This window comes from Hevea brasiliensis, chromosome 13, assembly GCF_030052815.1.
Source record: "Hevea brasiliensis isolate MT/VB/25A 57/8 chromosome 13, ASM3005281v1, whole genome shotgun sequence".
Lineage (NCBI taxonomy): Eukaryota > Viridiplantae > Streptophyta > Magnoliopsida > Malpighiales > Euphorbiaceae > Hevea > Hevea brasiliensis.
Window position 1 is genome coordinate 64,711,588 of NC_079505.1, and position 21,939 is coordinate 64,733,526.

Consider the following 21,939-nt stretch of genomic DNA (forward strand, 5'->3'; position numbering starts at 1 on the left):
CTGCAATCTGTTTCTGCAGAATGACCAAATGAACAGTGATTGTTCATTTGGCCCTAACTCAATGTAGAAAGGTCCAATTGACCTGAAATTTTACCAGCAACAAGCTAAGATATAGACCAACAACTTTCATGAAGAAATCTACCCCAAATTATGACCAGAACCTGTCCAAAAAGGGAGTTGCAGTCACTGTTCACTGCACTGTAGATATGGTCAGTCCAGAAAAATTCCAATCCGGCCAATTGTGGTTTTTGGACCATAACTTGAGCTACAAAACTCCAAATGGAGTGATTCCAAAAAGGAAATTTAACTAAACAAAATAAGGAACAACTTTCATGTTGATCATTTTGCCAAATTCCCACTGCAAAAATGACCAATGGAACAGTAAAGATAAGGTATGAAAACTGAAATTTCTGCTCAATTAATTTTAAGCTTAGAAATGGTATTGGCAACCAATACCAACAAATTTTGAATGCAAAATATGGTATGTTAGGAGTATTAAAGCCAATGTACCTATGGTTTATGCAAAAGTCAACATTTTGATTGACTAATGAAGTGAATAGTAACACCAAAACTTGAAATTCAAAAATTGTAAAACTTAAAAGTGTAAAATGCCTTAGTATACCTAACAAGATTGGTTTGGATAGCTTGGCATGCCAATAGGGTTCTGTTAGCAGTACTGGATATGGCTTCATGCCATTCTGTGTTTCATGGCTTTCCCATGCCATTCTGTGACATAATAGCCTTTGGCTATGTTATTGAGTTAATATACTTGGGTTTTGACCCTGATAATTATTGACAAATTGTTAGTACATTGCACAATCGAGACACAATGTGACCGATGGTGTGATGGTCCGAGGTACTTAGTACCCAGTGCCAGTTTAGCCGTTTATCCAGTCCAGTCAATTAGTATGGGTTACTCGGGCAATGTTAATGAACCTTACCAAAATTTTAATCGTATAATAACGCAATAATACCGGAAATTAAGTCTACCAAAAAAAAAATGAAATCATACATTCTGCATAATTATTTTATTCTATTTTATTTTATTTTATATTGTCACTACTAAGCAGAATTGCTTGGCGCGTCGCTTTTGCCACACGCAGGTATTGGAGACCTAGTTGGGGAGCCCAGCAGACACCAGACAGTGTGAGCCTACAGAGCTGCATCAGGAGTTCAGAGTCACCTCACATCTGCACTGCATATGGTAGGACATTAGGACTATAGGTGGCTTTTTAGTTTTTTGCATTTTGTATTAGTTTGGATTGTAACTATAAACTCCTATAATTATGTATTAATGTAAATATATGAAATTTCATATTATTGAGATTTTCTGCATTATGTATGTTGATAAATGAAATGTTGAGAATTATTTGTGAATATGCTTCAAGTGATGAAGTGAACAGAAAAGTTTTGAAAATAATATCGTGATTGAGATTTTGAGATTGACTTGAATATATATATAATGGAGTTTGGATTTGGAAATTATTTTGGAAGTGTTTTTAAAAGGTTCAGAAGAACTGTTTTTCTAATTTAAAGCCGGCACTCTGCCGGATTTTCTATAAAATTTGTGGATAAATTCAGATTTATCAAAATTGAAAATAAATGAATTATAAAGGGATAAATTGTAATAGAAACATAAATTGGTGCTCCGGCACACTGAGTGGCATAACTTGCTCGGCTACACTGTAGACGGGTAAGGGGTGTCACAAAATTTTCATTTATAAACACAAATTAGAAATATTTGCATTAATACCAAAATATATTACATGAGTTTCAACTATACATGAGAAAATAAAAGTTTAATTACAAAATACAAATAATACAAAATACCAAAATGAGACCTAGAGTCCTACCAATGCACTGTAGTCTGTGAGGTGACATGGACACTATGTAGATCTGTATACAAGTCTCACCCAGTTTGTAGTTTGCTGGGCTTTCTGACCAAATCTTCATTACCTACGCATTGTAAAAGCGATGCGCTAAGCATAAAGCTTAGTGATGCCAATAATACAAGAAAATATAATATACAAATAAAAGTAAAAAAATTATTTCCTAGTTATTGTGCTTATAGGAGATAAATAATTGCTAACTTATTGTTTAGTCGAAGGCTAATTACATCTTATGATATTAACTCTTTCTAGCATTTTATTAATCGTTTTCTTGATGATTTTGAACCTCTTTTTATTGTAATATTTCTTGTTCTTTATCTTGATATTTAATTTCCTTACTTCCTTTAATAATCAATTCAATTACATTTATACTTTTCCATGCCCAAGTAACCTATACAAATTGACTTAACTGAATAAACAGGTAAACTAGCACTGGGTACCAGGTACCTCAGACCGTCACACCATCAGTCACAATGTGCCTCCCAGTGTGCAGACAGAATAGCTAATAAGCCATAAAAGCAAAAAGGCATAAAGCCAAGTATAACATCATAATCAGTATAGCCATAGGCTATCATATCACATAATGGCATGAAGCCATACGCAGTACTGCTATCAGAACCCTATTGGCATGCCAACCTATCCAAATCAATCACACTAGGCCTACTAGGGCATATTACAAAGTTATTTCTTGAATATTTGTACTTAACATGTGAGGTTACTATTCATTTGATCATTTAAGTCAAAATATTGACTTTCTCATATATAATAGTTACATGAGTTTTAATCACATAGATTTACCACATTTTGGTTTCCAAAAGTGTTGGCATTAGTTGCCAATCCATACTTCTAACCAATGGAAAATAAATAAAAAATTTCAGTTTTGGGTGCTAGAGTTCACTGTTCCATTAGGCCATTCTATAGTAAGAATTTGGCCAAGTGTTCTTGATCAAAGTTGTTTTTTATTGTGTCTAGTTACATTTTACTTTTTGAATCACCCTATTTGGAGTTTTCTAGCTCAAGAAATGCCACTTTGAGCAAGGCTGGCCGGATTGGTATCTACCTAGAAATTCTAGGCAGAATGCCATTCTACCATATTTGGTAGTTCAACTTTGGCCAATAATTTCATTTGGTTAAGTCCAGAATTAGAGTTTGTGTTCAACATAAAAGTTGTTCTAAATTGTCTAAGCTTTTCATTGATATAAATTTTAGGTCAATTGGACCTTTCTACACTGAGTTATGACCAAATGAATGAACACTGTTCATTTGGTCATTTTGCCCAGGCATAATGTGTGTTACCCTAATTTGGTCAATTTTTAGGGCATCCTAAGTTTATTTTCTGGATAGGGTTCCTTCATCAAAGTTGTGCCATTATGTGTCTAATTGCATGTCTAATTGGCCTTGCATCAATTGAACCTACACAACTCAAGTTATAGCTGCCCAAACATGGTGGACTCACATCCAGACCTGTAGGGCACTCAAGGCAGTACACCCAACCTCAAATCCAAAGCTACAATTCACTTCAATTCCTCATTATACTCAGCCAAATGGTCACTAATTGACCATTAGAACTTCCATTTACCATAAATATGGCCAAACCCTAATATAGCTCAAAACCCTAATTTCCTGTACCTCAATTCATGCATAAGACCTTATAATTCAATTTCTACCATATACAACTCATCAAGAACATTACTAATCAAATTTAATTCCATAAAAATCTTAATTTCCTCAAGGTTCCTCATGGCTGTCAAAATTTATGGCTTTCAATTCCTCAACATATTCTTTCAATTCTTTAAGTTTCTAACTCATTTCATACTCCTAACATCAATTTTAAAGAGAAAATGAAGAGATATGGCACTAACATTGACTTATTTACTTTCCAATACTTCAAAACTTCACTTTCTTCCTTTATTTTTGCTGTCCAAAGCTTGATCTAGGTGTGAGGATGTGTTTTTGTGAAGCAAGCTTAGGATTTTATGGTGATTTTTCAAGAGATTTTCTAGTGAGAAGATTGAATGAAAATGGTGAAAAGTGAGAGAATGGAGTTCGGCTGGAAAAGAAGATAGGTAGCAGATTTATTTTCTTTTCATTTTAACTCATTTATATCTTTTTAATTGAGTTTTAAAGTGTGTGTTGCAAGGTGATTGGGTGGAAGTGGTTTAATGACATCATGTGATGTCAAAATTCAAATTTTCATCTATTTTCTTTTCTTTTCTTTTCTACTCATTTTTAATTCAATTTTTAGCAATATTTATTCATATTTTAGATCATAATATTTATTTACTTAATTGGACAAGTCGGCAAAAAATCATCTCTGAAGACGAAATGACCAAAATGCCCTCCGTTTGGCTTATTGAGCCAAAATCGTTTGTATTGATCGAAAAATTTTTCTAAGCCTTTTCTTGGCATTCTAATGCCATAGAAACCTCAATGACTCTTCTCTGGAGTCTCAAAAATTATTTCATAAATTTTCTCATGGGTTTAGGGCTTTTAGTTGCGAAGACTGCAACTTCCCACTGGGTTACCCATCGCTAGGGCACCGGCTCATTTAACTTAGTTGTATTTTATTTCTAAAATTTTTCCTAAATTTTCCTTATCATTATTTGAGTTATTTATGACTCCTCACTCTATTCTAAATATTTTTCCAGACGTTATAGCTGTCCAGACCGACACCGGTCACCGGAACAGTAGAATGCACAGAATTGCTACAGTGAGGGTGTTGCAGTTTATTCTATCCAAATGGGCATTTGAACCATGAAAAGGACTTCGCCGTTGAAAGTCCATCCTTCGACTGCCGAAGTTCCTTTTGTGCAAAACAAACCCTTGAAAACTTTTAGGGATGAAAACCTTTAAAACATTTTCATTTTTTTTAAAGCATTTTAAATCTCATATATAAACATAAAAACATACACTTCTACCCCCATTCCTTTATCTGTGGAGTCTTCAAATTTCCTAGAATATTCCATCTATAATGGAATTCCAATGCCAGGAAATGGTGAGTGTTACATTCTCTCCCTTTAGGAACATTTGTCCTTGAATGTAAAAACAAAACACATCAAAACAAAACATAACAAGCATAACACACATAACATACCTAGAAAAGGTGAGGATATTGTTGTATCATGGAGTCACGAGTTTCCCACATGCACTCTTCCATGTTATGGCGATTCCATAACACCTTGGCCATGGGTATCTCCTTGTTCCTCAACTTCCTCATTCGAGTATCCATGATCTGAATAGGTTATTCAATATAAGAAAGATCTTCCAAAATTTCCATGTCTGGTTCACTTATAACCTTATTCAGATTTGACGCGAACTTCTTCAACATAGAAACATGGAACACCGGATGGATTCTCTCCATTTCTAGTGGCAAAGCTAGCTTATAAGATAAATTTCTAACCTTTTGCAGTACTTCATATGGTCCAATATATCTTGGAGCTCGTTTGCCTCTCTTTCCAAACTAGATGGCACCCTCTATTGGAGACACCTTTAGAAGCACCATGTCCTCCTCCTGACCACACCTGTAGCATTGGGAGGTTCCAAACCTATAAAGTCCTCGATGAGGCTTCCCACATCTGACACAACTAGAGGTATCTGATCCCAAACTAGATCCACTTCCCAGCCTAAGGCCTGACTTGATTATGCTCCATAACTTATTTTTCTTTTGCTTCTTACCAAACTTTCTTGCTTTATCCTTCTTATTTCCGAATGAGGAAATAGTCTTAGTTAAGTGACTGAACCTCCCTGCATCTGTGCCCTTAGGAATTATGTATTGCTTGGCTTTTGAACTTTTTAGCTCCAGACTCCCTTCAATGATCGCCCCAGCCTCTATCTTCCTTACAACATCTACTATAGAATGGAAATTATGGGTTTCTGGAGCCAAAATCAAAAATGAATATCTAGAGTGCAACCTCTAAGTGTACCTCTTTGCTTTTTTCTTATCAGTACCATACTCCTACCCTACATACTGTAGAAAATTAACAAACTTATCTGTATACTTGTCGATACTCATATCAGTAGTCTGTCTCAATTGCTTAAACTTCACTACCTTTAGTTCCCTAGGGCTTTCTGGAAAAGCCTAATTAGTAAACTCTGCTACAAACTGAGACTAGGTCATATTGTCGACCCTGTTAACAACATAAGACTTATACCATTCCTTTGCCTTTTTACATTTCAAGGTAAAGCTGGCCATCTGAATGACCTTACTATTACTAGCATCCAATTCATCAGCTATCATTTTGATTGCCTTAACGTACTCAAAAGGATAATTTCCTTCCTTGTATTTAAGAGCATCCAGCTTTAAGTAGTCCATCATCTTTGCTCTACCTTTAGTACTTATTCCGATCTCTTATGTAGGAACTATAGGGGCTGCAGGGGGTGGTGGTGGTACATGCTTTCTTATAACTCTCTCCATGGGATTTTGAGTTCCCATGGTGATTGAAGAACTTTGGGGCTGCTGTTGTGGAGGGTATATGGGATATGGGTTGAATGGTAGAAAGTAAGGGTAGGGCATGAAAGGAGGATATTGGCGATAGCCCGTAAACCTAAGATTTCCAAAACTTCCCTATTGAGGATATTGATAGCCAAACCCATACTGGTCTTGATTGTGGAGGAGATACAAACTTTGACTCATGTCCTCCTTCTACAACACTATCTTCTCCCACTCTTCCTATGCCTGTAGACTCAAGATTCTCATGCTATTGGAAAAAGCCATGAGAACTCCTTCGTGCATTTACAGACATTCTGGGTGCATATGTAGTCTCCTTGCTAACTTCAAAGGACCTTTTAGGACCTCTTGAAGATTCTCCCCTTCCACTTTTACTTACTCTCTCCCTAATAACAAGGTTAGTGGGTAGTGCTCCGATACCCTCATTCTCGAGTGGAGCACCAATCACTTGGCGGATCGTCTTGACCCTCACATTTTTGAAAGCAAACAAGAAGAGTTGAGCACATAAAAAGTTCATGTGGAGTCATATAAACACACATGTCATTAAACATAGCATACATATAACGTACAACATGTAATCATACAGGGACTCAACCTTACTAAACATATATTTTCCTAACTGTGCTGGTCAACATACTTCCATTCATCTAACCTAGAGCTTTGATACCAACTTTGTAACGACCCAAGCTAGGAGTCGTTATCGGCGCTAGGGATTAGATCAGCTTAAAGCTGCCAGAACCCATAGCAAGCCTAAACCTATAAACATAACTTTAACACCTATACTATTAACACTTAAACGTATCACCAACCATTACATTTTAGTCTTTTCATCTATACATAAACATCTTTAACATAAAAGTGGTTCATAATTTGAACCTTAACATATATAAGCTCTAAAGTGTAATGGTTTAATATATACACTCCCAAAAGAGTTAAATAATCATAAACATCATCTTTATACTTAAAACACTACATAACTTTGATTTTCCATAATTACCTACACAGTACTATCCATTCACAGTTTATATGTCCATTTACCTATGCATCATACATAAGGAGAAGCGCTAAAGCTAGCTATGAGGCTCTCTCTCTAAGAACTCTTCTAATCTTACAAACCTGTATCTGGGGGTTAGGAGAAAGGAGTAAGCTTACACAAGCTCAATGAGTAAGCTAACTAACATCAATTTTATCATTCATTTCATACATATGCAATGCATCATCCAAATGGATTTTCACATCATAAAAATTTCACGTAGGATGGACTTTGTTACCAATGACTCCCCAAATCCAATGTGCCCGGCTCATACAGAGGCTCCTCAGGACTTATGCTTAAAACATGATATGTATCATGCACGTGGGGCATCATAGAGATCTCCCATGATGGGGCATCTTAAAGATCTCCATATGGGATTTTTATGGATCCATAACATACATAACATAATATAGTCATAGCATTGGGGGAGTTGGTGGGTCTTCTATAATCCATCATGCACTAACAGCAAATATGCAATTATGCAATATATTCATGTTCCAGATACATACCCCCTAAATAAAATATGACATGATGCATGAGGATGATCATAAATTAAATTTAAAAAGTTTACATTTATTAAGTTTAGAATTACTCACATTTTGTAGCCTATCAACCACGTAACTCGAACGGTAGCTATCCTTAGATCCTTAACTCTCTGTGTTCCTCAAGCCCGATCCTATAAAATCAAACCTTAGAGAGTTATACAAGGTTCTAAAACTCCATGTACATATTAAACATCTTATTCTAGGCCCTTAAAAACCATGAAATTAGGTTTTGGAATTTTAAAATCAAAGGATAATAAAGTGGGCAGAACTAAGTTTGGCTGTTGGAGTCTTGGGCTTCGATTGTTGAACCTAAAAAATTTCTTGATTTTCCAATAAACTGCATGCTTCGGCTATCAAACTTGAAAATTTCTAGAATTTGCACATCAAAAACCTATAGAATCCTTCTCCCATCAACACATAAACTTACCCTAAATTTCCAAAACTCAACCCAAATACATAAACAAGTTTCTAAGGCTTATAACAACTTGAAATCATACTTAATACCCACATACATTAATCAAAACTCAAATCCTAGGTTTTTCCCAAACCCAACATAGTATATTTATGGCTTTTTTCAAATCCATCAAGGGGAACTAGCCATTTAAAACTCATAATGCTTAAACATAACTAACCTAACAGTCAAATATGTAATTTCAACATAAATCATAAAACCCTAGCCTTAACATGCATAAACTTCCTAAAAATCATCTTAAAACAACTATACATGAAATTGAAGTTATAGAAACTTAATCTCTTATCAACTTTCTTAGATCTACCTATTAGATAAAAAAAAAAAAAATGTTACCTCTTTTCTTGGAGCATGGAGGTGAGAAAATCAAAGCCCCAAAGCTTGAATCTACTCTCCCAAACTTCTAAATGAAAGAATCTACATCCAGATCTTGAAAAAAATCAAGGAAATCTCTTCAAAGAGCTCTTTGTATGCTCCAGCAGTTGAGAGAGAGAAAAGAAAAAAAACCCAAGTGTTTTGGGCAGAAACATGGGCCTTGATTCCTTTATACCCTTGATAGTTAAGAGACTTTCAGCTGCCAAAGGCCATGCTTTCGGCTGCTGAAGTACGTTCTGTCCAAATGGGCATTTGAACCATAAAAAGGACTTCGGCTGTCAAAGTTCCTTTTGTCCAAAACAAGCACTTGAAAACTTTTAGGGATGAAAACCTTTAAAACATTTTCATTTTTTTAAAACTATTTTGAATATCTCATATATAAACATATACACATACACTTCTACCCCCATTCCCTTATCCGTAGAATCTTTAAATTTGCTAGAATATTTCATCTATGATAAAAATTCTGATGTCAAGAAATGGTGGGTGTTACATAACATTACAAGCAGCAGTTGCTTTGTGCACTATAGAGGCTGAATATATGGTATTAGCAGAGATAGTAAAGGAAGTTTTATGGCTACAAGTTTTGGTGGGTGATCTTGGGTTGATATAGAATAAGCCAATAGTGTTTCATGATAGTCAAAGTGCAATACATCTCACAAAGAATCAAATGTACCATGAGCGAACTAAACACATTGATGTTAGATATCACTTCATTTGGGACATTATATCTCAAGGGATTGTAGTTGTGCAAAAAGTCTCTACATATGATAATCTAGCAGATATGATGGCCAAGGGAGTCCTAGTCAACAAGTTTAGGCATTGCCTAGACTTGGTTGGTGTTTATAATGCTTAGTAGTGCCCTTGTGAGGGCATATGGCAAGACGAGTGTTGAGGTGATTTTGTTAATGATGGAGGAAATTCAAGCTAAGGAAAAAAATTATTATTTTTATGTGACTTTAATTTTGGATATGCCTTTCATGGATCTGAATTGTGACTCAACCTAAAAGCTTCATGCTGCGACTCGATCAGGATAAAAAGTGAGGTCTATGATGGTAGCAGAGTTGTGAGTTCAGAGTGATTGTATCTTGCTCTTTTCATTATAGCGGAACTTTTTCTCTTGTCTTACTCGTGGACGTAAACCTTACAGTCGAACCGCATAAATCCTGTATTGTTCTTCTTCTCTTTTTTTATATTATGTGATTTTGCAATTATGTGTGTGATTTAGATTTGTATGTCTACTATAACAAGGTCTTTGTGCATGCTTAGTGGCTAAACTAAGTCCATTTGTAGTTACTTTGAGTTGTATTGATCAAAACTCTATTATGCTCTATTTTACATATAAAAAGTGGAGTGTTTTCATGGTTGTTGGTGCTGCATTTTCTTAGATTTTGGTTTAAGCCTTATTTCTTTATTAGCCTGCCCATTTTTATTAATTTAATTGTTAATTGGGAAATTAAAAAGTTATTAATGAAAAACTTAAGTATTGATAATGACGAAAACTGAAAGAAAAAAGTATTCATGATAGTAAACATGAAGATGAAATAATAATTTATTATGAGAGATATTAGTGTATTTTCAATAGCAAATTCATTACATTAAATAGAATAATGCTATGCGATCCATCGATTTTTATTCCACCTATGGCCCACCTAGTGTGGCAAATAGGTGACATAATCTCTTATCAATAAAAACAATAAATGAAAAATTTATAGATGACGTCCCACCAGTTTCCTCAGAAAATAATAATTAGCAAAATTCTTTTTTTTTTTCTTTTATTTCATCATTTACAGCCTTATGATTTTCCTATCACAAAAGAAACCCTAAAACCTAATTTTATTAGAAGACAATTACTTCTCCTTCTTCTTTTTTTTTTGTTTTCTTTCTCCATCTTAAAAGCATTTTCTAACAATTTCCTTTTAGATTGTGACATTGTTGGCAATGTTGTTGCTACATATCACATATTCCAAGTAAGGGTTTCTCCATTATCTTATGAAGTTTTTTTTTATGTTCTTTATTATTATTTTTTTTCAAACCATTCAATGCTATGAAATTGAAGATTATTAGCCCTAGAAAATTTGATTATTAGTTTTGGGATTTATATTAGATGTACATTATTTGATTATTATCCAAGTTTTTTTTTTCAATTTTATTTGCCTTATCCCATCACATAGATAATGTAAAGAGATACTTATATTGTAATTTAAAGGTTTTTTTTTTTTTTTAAGTATTGTGATTAAAGGATATTCATTTCTTCATTAATTAGATAATTCGCTTAGATTATTTGATTCATTTCTTATGTTAATGTCTAAAGGAACTTTTTAATTTTTTTAGTAATGTTCATTTATAAGATGACATTTGTCTATGTTTATTAATATTATTGATTATTATGTATTTTACTTACAGCTAATGGAGAACAAGGAGAATATCATAATTGACATGGACACTTCCTTAATTGATGATAGCAGCCAACAAAATGAAAATAATACAAACATATTATATGGTGACAAAGAGTTTAAGGATCCTAAGATTGGAATGGTGTTTAGCTCTCAAGAAGAATCTCTTATTATTTAAAGTATGCAAAGCAAAAGTGATTTAGCATTTGTAAAAGGAACTCAAGGCATGGAGAAAATGGAAATATTAAATATTTTACCTTTGCATGTGCTAAGACAATAAAGCGTGTTTCTACTTCGACACGTTTATTCAAGTCCCATTTATATACAAAATTAAGGTGTGGAGCTAAAATGAGATTGAAGGCATGTTCGAATGGTAGTGTTGAAGTTACAATAGTTGTGCTCGATCATAATCATGTATTGAGTCCAAGAAAAGCTCATCATTTTAGATGAAAAAAAAAAAACTGGATGAACATGTGCAAAAGAGGCTTGAGATAAATGACCAAGCGAGGATAAATATAAATAAAAATTTCCATTCTTTAGTCATTCAAGCTAGCTGCTATGAATATTTAACATTTGGTGAAAAAGAATGTCGAAATTATATTGAAGAAGTTAGAAGAACAAGACTTGGTTTGAAAGTTGCTGAAGCAACTTGTAAACACAAAAAAATTATTCAAATTTTTTTATGCAACAAGTGTGATGAAAAATGTAGGTTAAAGAATTTATTTTGGACAGATGGACGAAGTAGAGAAGCTTGCAAGGACATTGGAAATGTTATTACATTTGACACAACTTATCTTACAAATAAGTAAGATATGCCTTTAGCTCTTTTTGTAGGAGTGAATCATCATGAACAATCAATTTTATTATGTTGTGGATCATTAACCGATGAAGATACTAAATCATTTTTATGTTTGTTTGAATCATGGTTAAAATGTATGTGTGCTTATTATCCCAAAGGTATAATTACTGACCAATGCAAGGCCATGTAAAATGTAATTGAGATAGTGTTTCGTACACAAGTGGTGTTTATGGCATATAATGAGAAAATTCTTGAAAAATTAAGAAAATATTCTGAATATGATGCAATGAAGCTGAATTTCAAAAAGAATGGGCACTTATGATTGAAAGTTGTGACTTGTCTAATAATGAATGGTTGATAAGATTGCACAATGATAGGCATTGTTGGATTCTTGCATATGTGAATAGGTCATTTTGGGCTAGTATGTCAACAACTCAACTTAGTGAAAGCATAAATGCATTTTTTGTTAGGTATGTTAACTCAAAAACTACTTTAAAGCAATTCATTGAATAGCATAATAATGCATTGAAAAATAAAATGGAGAAAGAGAACTTAGTAGATTATAATTCTTTCAACTCTTGGTATAAGTGTATTAGCAATTATGAAATTGAAAGGCAATTCCAAAAAGCTTATATGAATGCAAAGTTTAAAGAATTGCTAGAGGAATTGAAGGAAAAGTTTTATTGTTATCCATCTTTGATTGAAAATAATGGCTTTATATGTGTAGATGAAGTTGCCAAAGATGTGAAAGTGGGGGATAAGAGAAAGGATCTTACTTTTAGTGTTCATTTCAATGAAACCAATTATGAAATGAATTGTAAGTGTTGCTTATTCAATTTTAAAGGAATTTAATGTAGGCATACATTATTTGTACTTGCTTTTAGAAAAGTGATAGAAGTGCTATCTAAATATATTTTATCATGATGGAGAAAGGATTTGAAGCGGAAGTGTAATTTTGTCAAAAGTAGTTACAATCAATGGAGTCCATAAGTGCTACGGTATGAGAAAATGTGTAAAGAATTTTGTGAGATTGCTACTATCGCTTTAGATATTGAAGAAAATCATGACATTGTGATAAAGAGCTTATAAGAATTGAAGGCCAAAATCACCAATTTTGAATTAATAAATGTCACCAATGAGCTTGATTGTGTAACATATTTGCCTTCACAAAATCTTGATCAAGTCTATAGTGAATTACTTGATGGAAGAAATGTAGTGCTAAGTCCTTTAGTTACTCGAAGTATATCTAGATTGAAGCAAGTGGTACAAAAACTTAAAGAAAGGAAGAAAAATAAGCAAAACAAGGAAAATCATTCAAAGAAATTAAGTGACAAAAAGGTATGTAAGGCATACTTTTTGTTAGCTACATTTTATAATTTAATGATTTTACCTAGTTTACTTGTTGAATATTTATGTACTCTTAATAGAAGAAAGGAGCCAGGAGTAGTAAGAACAATGATGCCATGATTATTACAATCTCACAATATGTTAATAAAATAGGAACACAAGAGAGTGTGAATATGATGGTATGTTATTGTAATTTCAATATCTTGATGATTTTAATTTTTATTTCACTAATTTTAATATAATTTTATTTATGAAAAGACATAGTCATGGAACCTTATGGAAGCTCGCTATCTAGCTATGTCGCTTAATTCAAGAACTTTACATATAATAAGTGATATAATGGTGCATGACTAATTGTTATGTGAACTTTATCAATACTATAACTAGCGTGCTATTAATTTATTTGGTAATTATTTTGTTATGAACAAAAGTATCCAGGTAGTTTTCTTGGAGGTGATTACATGTGATACACTCATTTTATATAGACATTTAGGATAGTATTTACTGTATTTTTATCCTCTTTAATAGCCTAGTAGTTAGTTTTCTACAATTATTTTATTCATATTTCATATATCTCTTAATTTGTTACAAATTTCTAACTTTTGTAATATTTCAGGTCTAATCCAAGCATATGTAAAGGCAAAAGCATGATTAGAAAAAGAAAAGAAATCTAAAAATAAAGTTTGAAGAACAAAGAGAATTACATGAGGGGTGTAATTGATTACAAAATTGTGCTAATGAGATTTCAAATGGAGTTAAATTGCACAACCTATGCAATTTGAGCCGTGTAACATGAGGGACCCGTGTAACTCACTGAATACAAGAAAAGTTAAAGGAGTCGTCCGGGAACAAAAGATAACATGGGTCTGACCCGTGTAAACTAAAACACTAGCACATCCCATGTACGTTAGATAGATAAAACTTTAAGCTTGACTCCCCTTCTTTGAATTCGACTCCAAAAAGACTTCCAAAGCCTTTGGGACTCTAAACAATAATTTTTACAGCAAATATAAGTACAACAAGTCAGAGTTTTGAGGGGATTAATTCTTTTATGTTTAATAAATCTAGGATTTTGTTCTTTAATTCAATTTTCTGTGTTATTAATGTATGCTATATGATGGTACCCACTTAGTATTGTTTCTAAATATTAATTAAAGGACTAAAAGATGAAGATTAATATTGGAGTAACAGGATTTTGAACTTCGGATTCTTAATCTAGAGATAAGCTGGAATTCTATGTGGATCTAACAATTAATCAAAGAAGTTAATGGGTTTTAATTGATTTAATCGCCATGAAAGTAGGATTTGAGTTTATTAAAATACAACTTAAGTACCTTAAGAGAGGACTTAAGAGGTACTTAAGATAACTTAGGATTAATTTTCTTCAATGCAATAATCTCCCAATTATGGAATAAGTTAGGTTAAGTTTGTGATTGATTGAAGTGTGAACCTCTAGCTCTGGAATATTTTTACTTATAGATAATTCAATTTAGTTAATCTACTGTCATTTACTTTCTAGATATAATTAATTTAGTTTATAATTCTCCTTTGAATTTGATAGTCTATATAATTATAATTGTCATGTATTTTGGTACTCAACATGGTCATTATGGAAATAATACTTTACTCACTACTTTATTACTTGTTAACGATTTGTGCACTTGTGGGATTTTACACAATAAGTTTTTAGCGCAGTTACCTGGGATCAGTGCTTTGATATTAAACAATAGGCAATTTTATTAATTTGGACATTTTATTTTACTTAGTCTTTACTAGCATATCTTATTCTGTTCTTTTGATTCTTTTGTTTTCAGAATCCTCTGTTTAGTTTATGACCAGAACTAAACCGGAAGAAGAATTGCTTGAATTGGATTTAGAGATAGACAGAACTCTAAGAGCCATCAAAAAAAGAAAGAAACAATAGAAAGTTAAAACTTCATATGTAACACCCCTTACCCGTCTACAGTGTAACCGAGCAAGGCACATCACATTCTGTATCGGAGCATCCTAATCTTATCTTATTGCATTTCTTAGTAATTACATTAAATTTTATTAACTTAAGTTTAATTAATCAATCGGAGAAACTGACGGAGTTTCCCCTAATTTATTCACAATTTGACGATTTCCCACCTATTTAAAATCTCAATAATATAAATTTTTTTTTATTCACAATTTCAATGCTTCATCTCAACATCTCAAACTCACAAATTCATTCATTTCATACATAAATAAAATCATACTCACATTCATAAATTAAACACTCAATTTTCATTAATTTACATAATTTACAAATAACTACATGAGTTCATAATTTACAAGACAAAATTAATGCCTAACTACAAAATATAAAATACACTAATATAGCCTAGCGGTCCTACCAAAATGCATTGCAGAGGATGGTGACACTAAACTCAGGTGCAGATCTGGATTCTCAGAAATCTCAGTCTATGGTATACTGGGCTCTCTCTCTTAATCTCCAGTACCTATGCGTGGTAAAATGCGACGTGCTAAGCATAATGCTTAATGATGCAAATATAATATAAAAAAAAACTAAATAATTAAAAATAAAAGAATTGTGTTATTATGTCACGCAAACTGTATTTTGAATAATTATTTGTGATTTATTTAATTTTTCAATAGTTTTTCTATTTATTACTTATTAATAAATTTTTTTAGGACTTATTTGATTGCCCAAATAAGCTACACAATTTAATTGGACTAGATAAACGGGTAAACTGGCACTGGGTATCAAATACCTTAGACCCTCACACCATCAGTCACATAGTGTCTACCAGATGTGCAAAAAAATGGCTAAAAAGCAATAATATCAATCGAGCATAAAGCCGTGTATGTTAAAGAATAACAAAATGGCCAAAAGCTATAAATCACAAAATGGTAACAAAAGCCATAAATTATGAAATGGCATGAAGCCATAAGCAGTACTGCACGTCAAAACCCTTGTAATGGCCCAGCCCACTAGTGATATTGTCCGCTCTGGGCCGAAGCACTCACGGTTTTAAAACGCGTCACTAGGGATTGCGAACCACCAACTTATAAACTCAGTATCTCTTCCGTGTTTTATCGATGTGGGATTTGCCTAGGGTGTTACAATCCACCCCCCTTATGGGACTCAGCGTCCTCGCTGAGGTTTGCCCCACCATCACTCAAGGTTACATGCGGAGCAGCTCTGATACCACAAATGTAATGGCCCGGCCCACTAGTGATATTGTCCGCTCTGAGCCGAATCCCTCACGGTTTTAAAACACGTCACTAGGGATTACGAACCGCCAACTTATAAACCCAGCATCTCTCCCGTGTTTTGTCGATGTGGGATTTGCCTAGGGTGTTACAATCTACCCCCCCTTATGGGACTCAGCATCCTCGCTGAGGTTTGCCCCACCATCGTTCAAGGTTGCACGCGGAGTGGCTTTGATACCACAAATGTAACGGCCCAGCCCACTAGTGATATTGTCCGCTCTGGGCCGAAGCCCTCACGGTTTTAAAATGCATCACTAGGAGTTACGAACCGCCAACTTATAAACCCAGCATCTCTCCCGTGTTTTGTCGATGTGGGATTTGCCTAGGGTGTTACAACCCTATTAGCATGCAAACCTATCCAAACCAATCATAACTAGGCATACATCGGCATATTAGCAATTTAGTATTGATTCTTTGCATTTTATGTCTTTGTGGTTACTATTCATAATACTATTCATGCTAAATTTTGATTATTCCATAAATAAAAGGTATACAAGTTCTAAATATATGATCATACCACATTTTGGGTTATAAAGTTGTTGGCATTAATTGCCAACCACAATTCAAGTCTTCCTAGAAGCATTTTAAAATTTTCAATTTTTGCAACCTAAGTTTACTGTTTCATTGGACCAATCTACTGTGGAATTTTGGCTAATGTTTCTTCATCAAAGTTGTTCTTTAATGTCTCTACTTTAATTCCCTTTTTGAATCACTCTATTTGGAGTTTTGTAGCTCAAGTTATGGCATTTTTACCATAACAAGTCGGATTGGTCAATGTCTAGAATTTTCTGGGCAGTTTTGGTTCTGGCAGTTTTGATGAGCTAATTTTGGTTAGCAATTTAATTAGGTTATGTTCAGAATTTATGTTTTTGTTCTTCATGAAAGATGTTCTACTATGTCTAAGCTCTCCATGGGTTTAAAAATCAGGTCATTTTGAACTCTCTACACAAAGTTATGCCCATTTGAACAATCACTATTCATATAGTCATTTTTCCATGTCCAGATTTTGGTTACCCGGATTCAAGCCAATTTTAGGTCACTTTGTGTTGGGTTTCTGGGCAGGGCCTCTTCATTAAAAAAGTGGCATTATGTCCCTAGTTTTATTTTTAATTAGCCTTACACCAATTGATGCTACACAATTCTACTTATGGCTACCCAAACCTACTAGACTCAAAGTCCATATTTCAAGCACAAAGGCAACTCATCCAATTCCCAATTCAATTCCACAACCAATTTCATTTTAAGGTCAAACCACATCAAATGGTCACTAATTGACCTTAATAACACCAATTCATTAACAATTTGACAAAACTCTAATTTTGGTTCAAAACCCTAATTTCCAATGTCTCAATTTCCTACCACATATGGAAATTGAAATTCTACTCCATATGTACTCATAAAAGATCATCACTAAGCAATTTTAATTCAATTAAAAATCATCAAAAACTCCCCTACTCATGGCTGCCAAAATTCATGTGTGCTCCAAGATGTAAATTTTATTTCATTTTTCAACAAATTCTAGCTCAAATTAATTTCCTAACAAAGAATAAAGAGATAAGGGAGTGAGAATTGGCACTAACCTCTCTTGCCCCAACTTTGGCCTTGTCTAAACTCCACTTTCTTTCACTTTCTTGGCTGCCAAACACTTCTCCAAGGTGCAAGGTCAAATTTTAGTAAGTGATCAAGGGATTTTATGGTGGGATTAACTAGGAAATTGAGCTAGCGAGAAGGAAAATGGAAGAGCTCTCTCTCTAATGGTGTTCAGCCAAGCTTGAAAGGAGGTAGAAGATGACTTAATTTGGTTTTTATTTATTTCCTTTTTATCTCTTATAATTGTGCTTGTCTAATTTTGATTGTCTAATAATTTTTAATTGCATCACTATTGCATCATGCTCATGTAATAATTGGAATTTAATTTAATTTATTTTTATTTTTCTTTCTTATTTCTTTTACTCATTTCTAATTAAATTTTTATCAATATTTATTCATATTTTATGACATAAATCTCACTTACTTGAATGGACAAGTTGATCAAAAATCATCTCTGAGGCTAAAATGACCAAAATGCCCTTCATTGTATTCACCGAGTTATAATTGTCTGTATCGATTAACATAAATTTTCTTATATTTTCTTGGAATTCTATTGTCATCTAAACCTCAGTAATCCTTCACTTAAGTCCCAAATAATTATTTCACAGGTTTCCCCATGGGTCTAGGGTTAGCAACTGTCTTCACAATCGCTTCCCATTAGGGTTACCCATCGCCGAAGCTTCGGCTCATTTAACCTCTTTGCATTTCATTTCTTTAATTTCTCCTTAATTTTTCTTGGTCATTATTTAGGTTATTTATGACTCCTCACTCTACTTTAAATATAGTTCTAGACATTCTAGCTGTCCGGACAGACATTGGTCACTGAAATAGTAGAATGTACGGACTACCTAAAGTGAGGGCATTAAATCAGAGATGGCAGACAATCGTCCAAAACCCTTCAGAGACTACGGAGCTCCAACTATTCAAGGATTCGAACCAAGTGTAACTAGGTCGATAATTAATGCTAATAACTTTAAACTAAAACTAGCATGGCATCAGATGATCCAATAGCCTCAATTTAGAGGATCACCTGTGGAGGATCCACACTACCATCTCTAATGCTTTCTTGCCCTTTATGATACATTCAAAATTAATAGTGTTTCTAAAGACGCTATTCGACTTGAAGCATTCTTATTCTCTCTTAGGGATAAAGTAAGAAAGTGATTATTATCTCAACTTGTAGGTTCATTCATTAACTAGGTTGATCTATCACAAACCTTTTTAGCAAGATACTTTCCACCAGGTAAGACAGCTAAACTTCGAGTTAAACTTAACACCTTCAGACAAAAAGACAATGAATATCTCTATGATGCATGGGAAAGGTACAAAGATCTTTTGAGAGAGTGCCCACACCATGGTATTCAAGATTGGCTCCTCATTTAGAACTTTTACAATGAGTTGTTACCATCAATAAGGAGCACTATTGATTTAGTGGCTAGTGGAGATCTAATGGAGAAAACCACTACTGAACTTTTCAATTCCTAGAGAGGATTGCCTATCACAACTTTGAATGGTTAAATGAAAGAGGTGGCATAAGGAGGACAGTTCGAGTATTGGAATTGGATACACTAAGTATGATCAATGCTCAATTCAACTAATTAATAAAAATATTAGACAGAATGCAAGCCAATGTAATTAGAGTTAGTAATTAATTTTGTGACCACTGTGGAGGAGGACACCAAAGCTCAAAATGCAATAATTATAGTGAGCCTTCTATAGAACAGGTGAACTATATGGATAACAATGGGAACTTTAACTAGAGAGCAATTGGAAATTCTTATTCAAACACTTACAATTCTGGATGGAGGAACCACCCAAATTTCTCATAGTTCAACTAGCAGAACCAACCAATCTATGGATAATAGGGATACAGACCAACACCACCAAGCTTTCAAAATAGGAATCAGAACCCGCCTTAACAGCCATAACCTCCTCAATCTTAATAGCCTAAGCCAAAGATGACTATGAAATCCATGATGGAAAGCTTTCTAGTAGCTCAATAATAATAAAGTGAGATGATCAAGTAGCTTACTTTTAGAATGGACTAATTGGCTACTCATAACAAAATGCTTTAGAATCAAATTACTCTATAAGCTAGTTCTTCTAGTAAAGCCATTAGTAAACTACCTAATCAACTTGAAATGAATCCAAACTAGCAATGCAAGGTAATTACTTTAAGGAGTGGTAAGGTAATAGAAAACCAGAAGCCAAAAGACAAGCAAGAACATATAGATGAGACTTCTAGTGAGAATAGTGCTCAGGTAAAGGAAGAAGAAACAACTACTAGTAAGGACATTGAGAAGAAAGAGGAAAAGAAAGAACTACCCAAACCCTATTAACCATGATTACCTTTTCCTCAGAGATTCTAAAAAGCTAAACTGGATAAGTAATTTGGAAAGTTCTTTGAAGTGTTGTAGAAACTCTACATCAACATTCCTTTCACTGAAGCTCTATCTCAGATGCCATCCTATACTAAATTTTTGAAGGAAACAATTTTTAACAAAAGAAAACTTAATGACTGTGAGACAGTAGCTCTGATTGAAGAGTGCAGTGCAATACTACAAAATAAACTACCCCCGAAGCTGAAACTTTGGAAGTTTCTCCATACCTTGTCTGATAGGCAACATGAACATGGATAAAGCCCTTTATGACTTGGGTGCAAGTGTCAGTCTTATGCCTCTCTCCATCTGTCAAAAACTGAATGTTAAAGAATTAAAGCCAACTACTATCTCTTTGCAACTAACAGACAGATTTGTTAAATATCCAACTAGCATTTTGGAGAATGTTCCAATAAAGGTAGGAAAATTCTTCATACTTATTGACTTTGTTATCTTAGATATGGAAGAAGATATTCAGATTCTCATAATTCTGGGAAGGCCCTTCTTAGCCACTACCAAAGCCATTTTAGATGTTAAAAATGGGCAGTTGACTTCCAAAGTGGGAGAAGAAGTAGAATTCAACTTGTGCCAAGCTATGAAGCAAAAGCCAGACATGGATAGAAGCTTAAGGGTAAATATTATTGATGAGCTAGTAGAAGAGGAATTCAAAAAGAGACATCAAAAAGACCTTCTAGAAGCCTGTATTATGCATAGCAATACCATTGAAAATGAAAATAAGGAAATTACAACTTGTGCATAAATACTATAAGCTAGCCCACCACTACCATCAGCCTAAGTACTATAAATTGAGGAGCTGAAGCAAAACTCAACCACATCAGCCCTAATCAGTAAAGAACAAGCACCTCAAGTAGAACTGAAACCTCTTCCTTTCACTCTCAGGTATGCATTTCTTGGCCTAAACTCTACTTTTCCTATGATTATAAATGCTAGTCTAACTAATTTAGAGGAAGAGAAATTGTTGAGAATTCAGGACCAATAGGAAGATCATTGGATATACTATAGATGACCTAAATAGAATTAGCGCTTCCACTTACATGCATAGAATACCTATGGAGGAAAACAAATCCACTATTGAGCACTAGAGGAGACTCAACCCTAATATGAAGGAAGTAGTAAAAAAAAGAGATTCTAAAACTATTAGATGCAGGAGTAATTTACCTTATTTATGATTGTAAATGGGTGAGTCCACTACATGAGATACATAAAAAGCATGGGATGACTGTAATAAAAAATAAAAATAATTAGCTAATACCTACTAGGACAGTTACCGAATGGCGAAAGTGAATAGATTATAGGAAATTGAATAGTGCCACTCAGAAATACAATTTTTCTCTCTTCTTTATAGACCAAATGCTTGAAAGACTAGCTAGGCATTCTTATTTCTGTTACCTA

At 33.8% G+C, this 21,939-nt stretch overlaps 1 protein-coding gene and 1 non-coding gene across 2 annotated transcripts; one reads left to right on the forward strand and one right to left on the reverse strand.

The window, feature by feature from the left end:
• Positions 1-19,402: 19,402 nt before the first annotated feature.
• On the reverse strand, positions 19,403-19,509 carry LOC131172266 (small nucleolar RNA R71). Its single transcript, XR_009142749.1, has one exon. It is a non-coding gene; the product is annotated as a small nucleolar RNA R71 (small nucleolar RNA).
• Positions 19,510-20,779: 1,270 nt separating this feature from the next.
• On the forward strand, positions 20,780-21,286 carry LOC131172172 (uncharacterized). The gene has a single exon (XM_058133118.1). It carries the CDS (start codon positions 20,780-20,782, stop codon positions 21,284-21,286), a length of 507 nt encoding a protein of 168 aa, XP_057989101.1.
• The last annotated feature ends 653 nt before the right edge of the window (positions 21,287-21,939 follow it).

Coding starts and splice junctions, on each gene's coding strand:
- LOC131172172 (XM_058133118.1), top strand. CDS start 20,780: ATGGATAAAGCCCTTTATGACTTGGGTGCAAGTGTCAGTCTTATGCCT.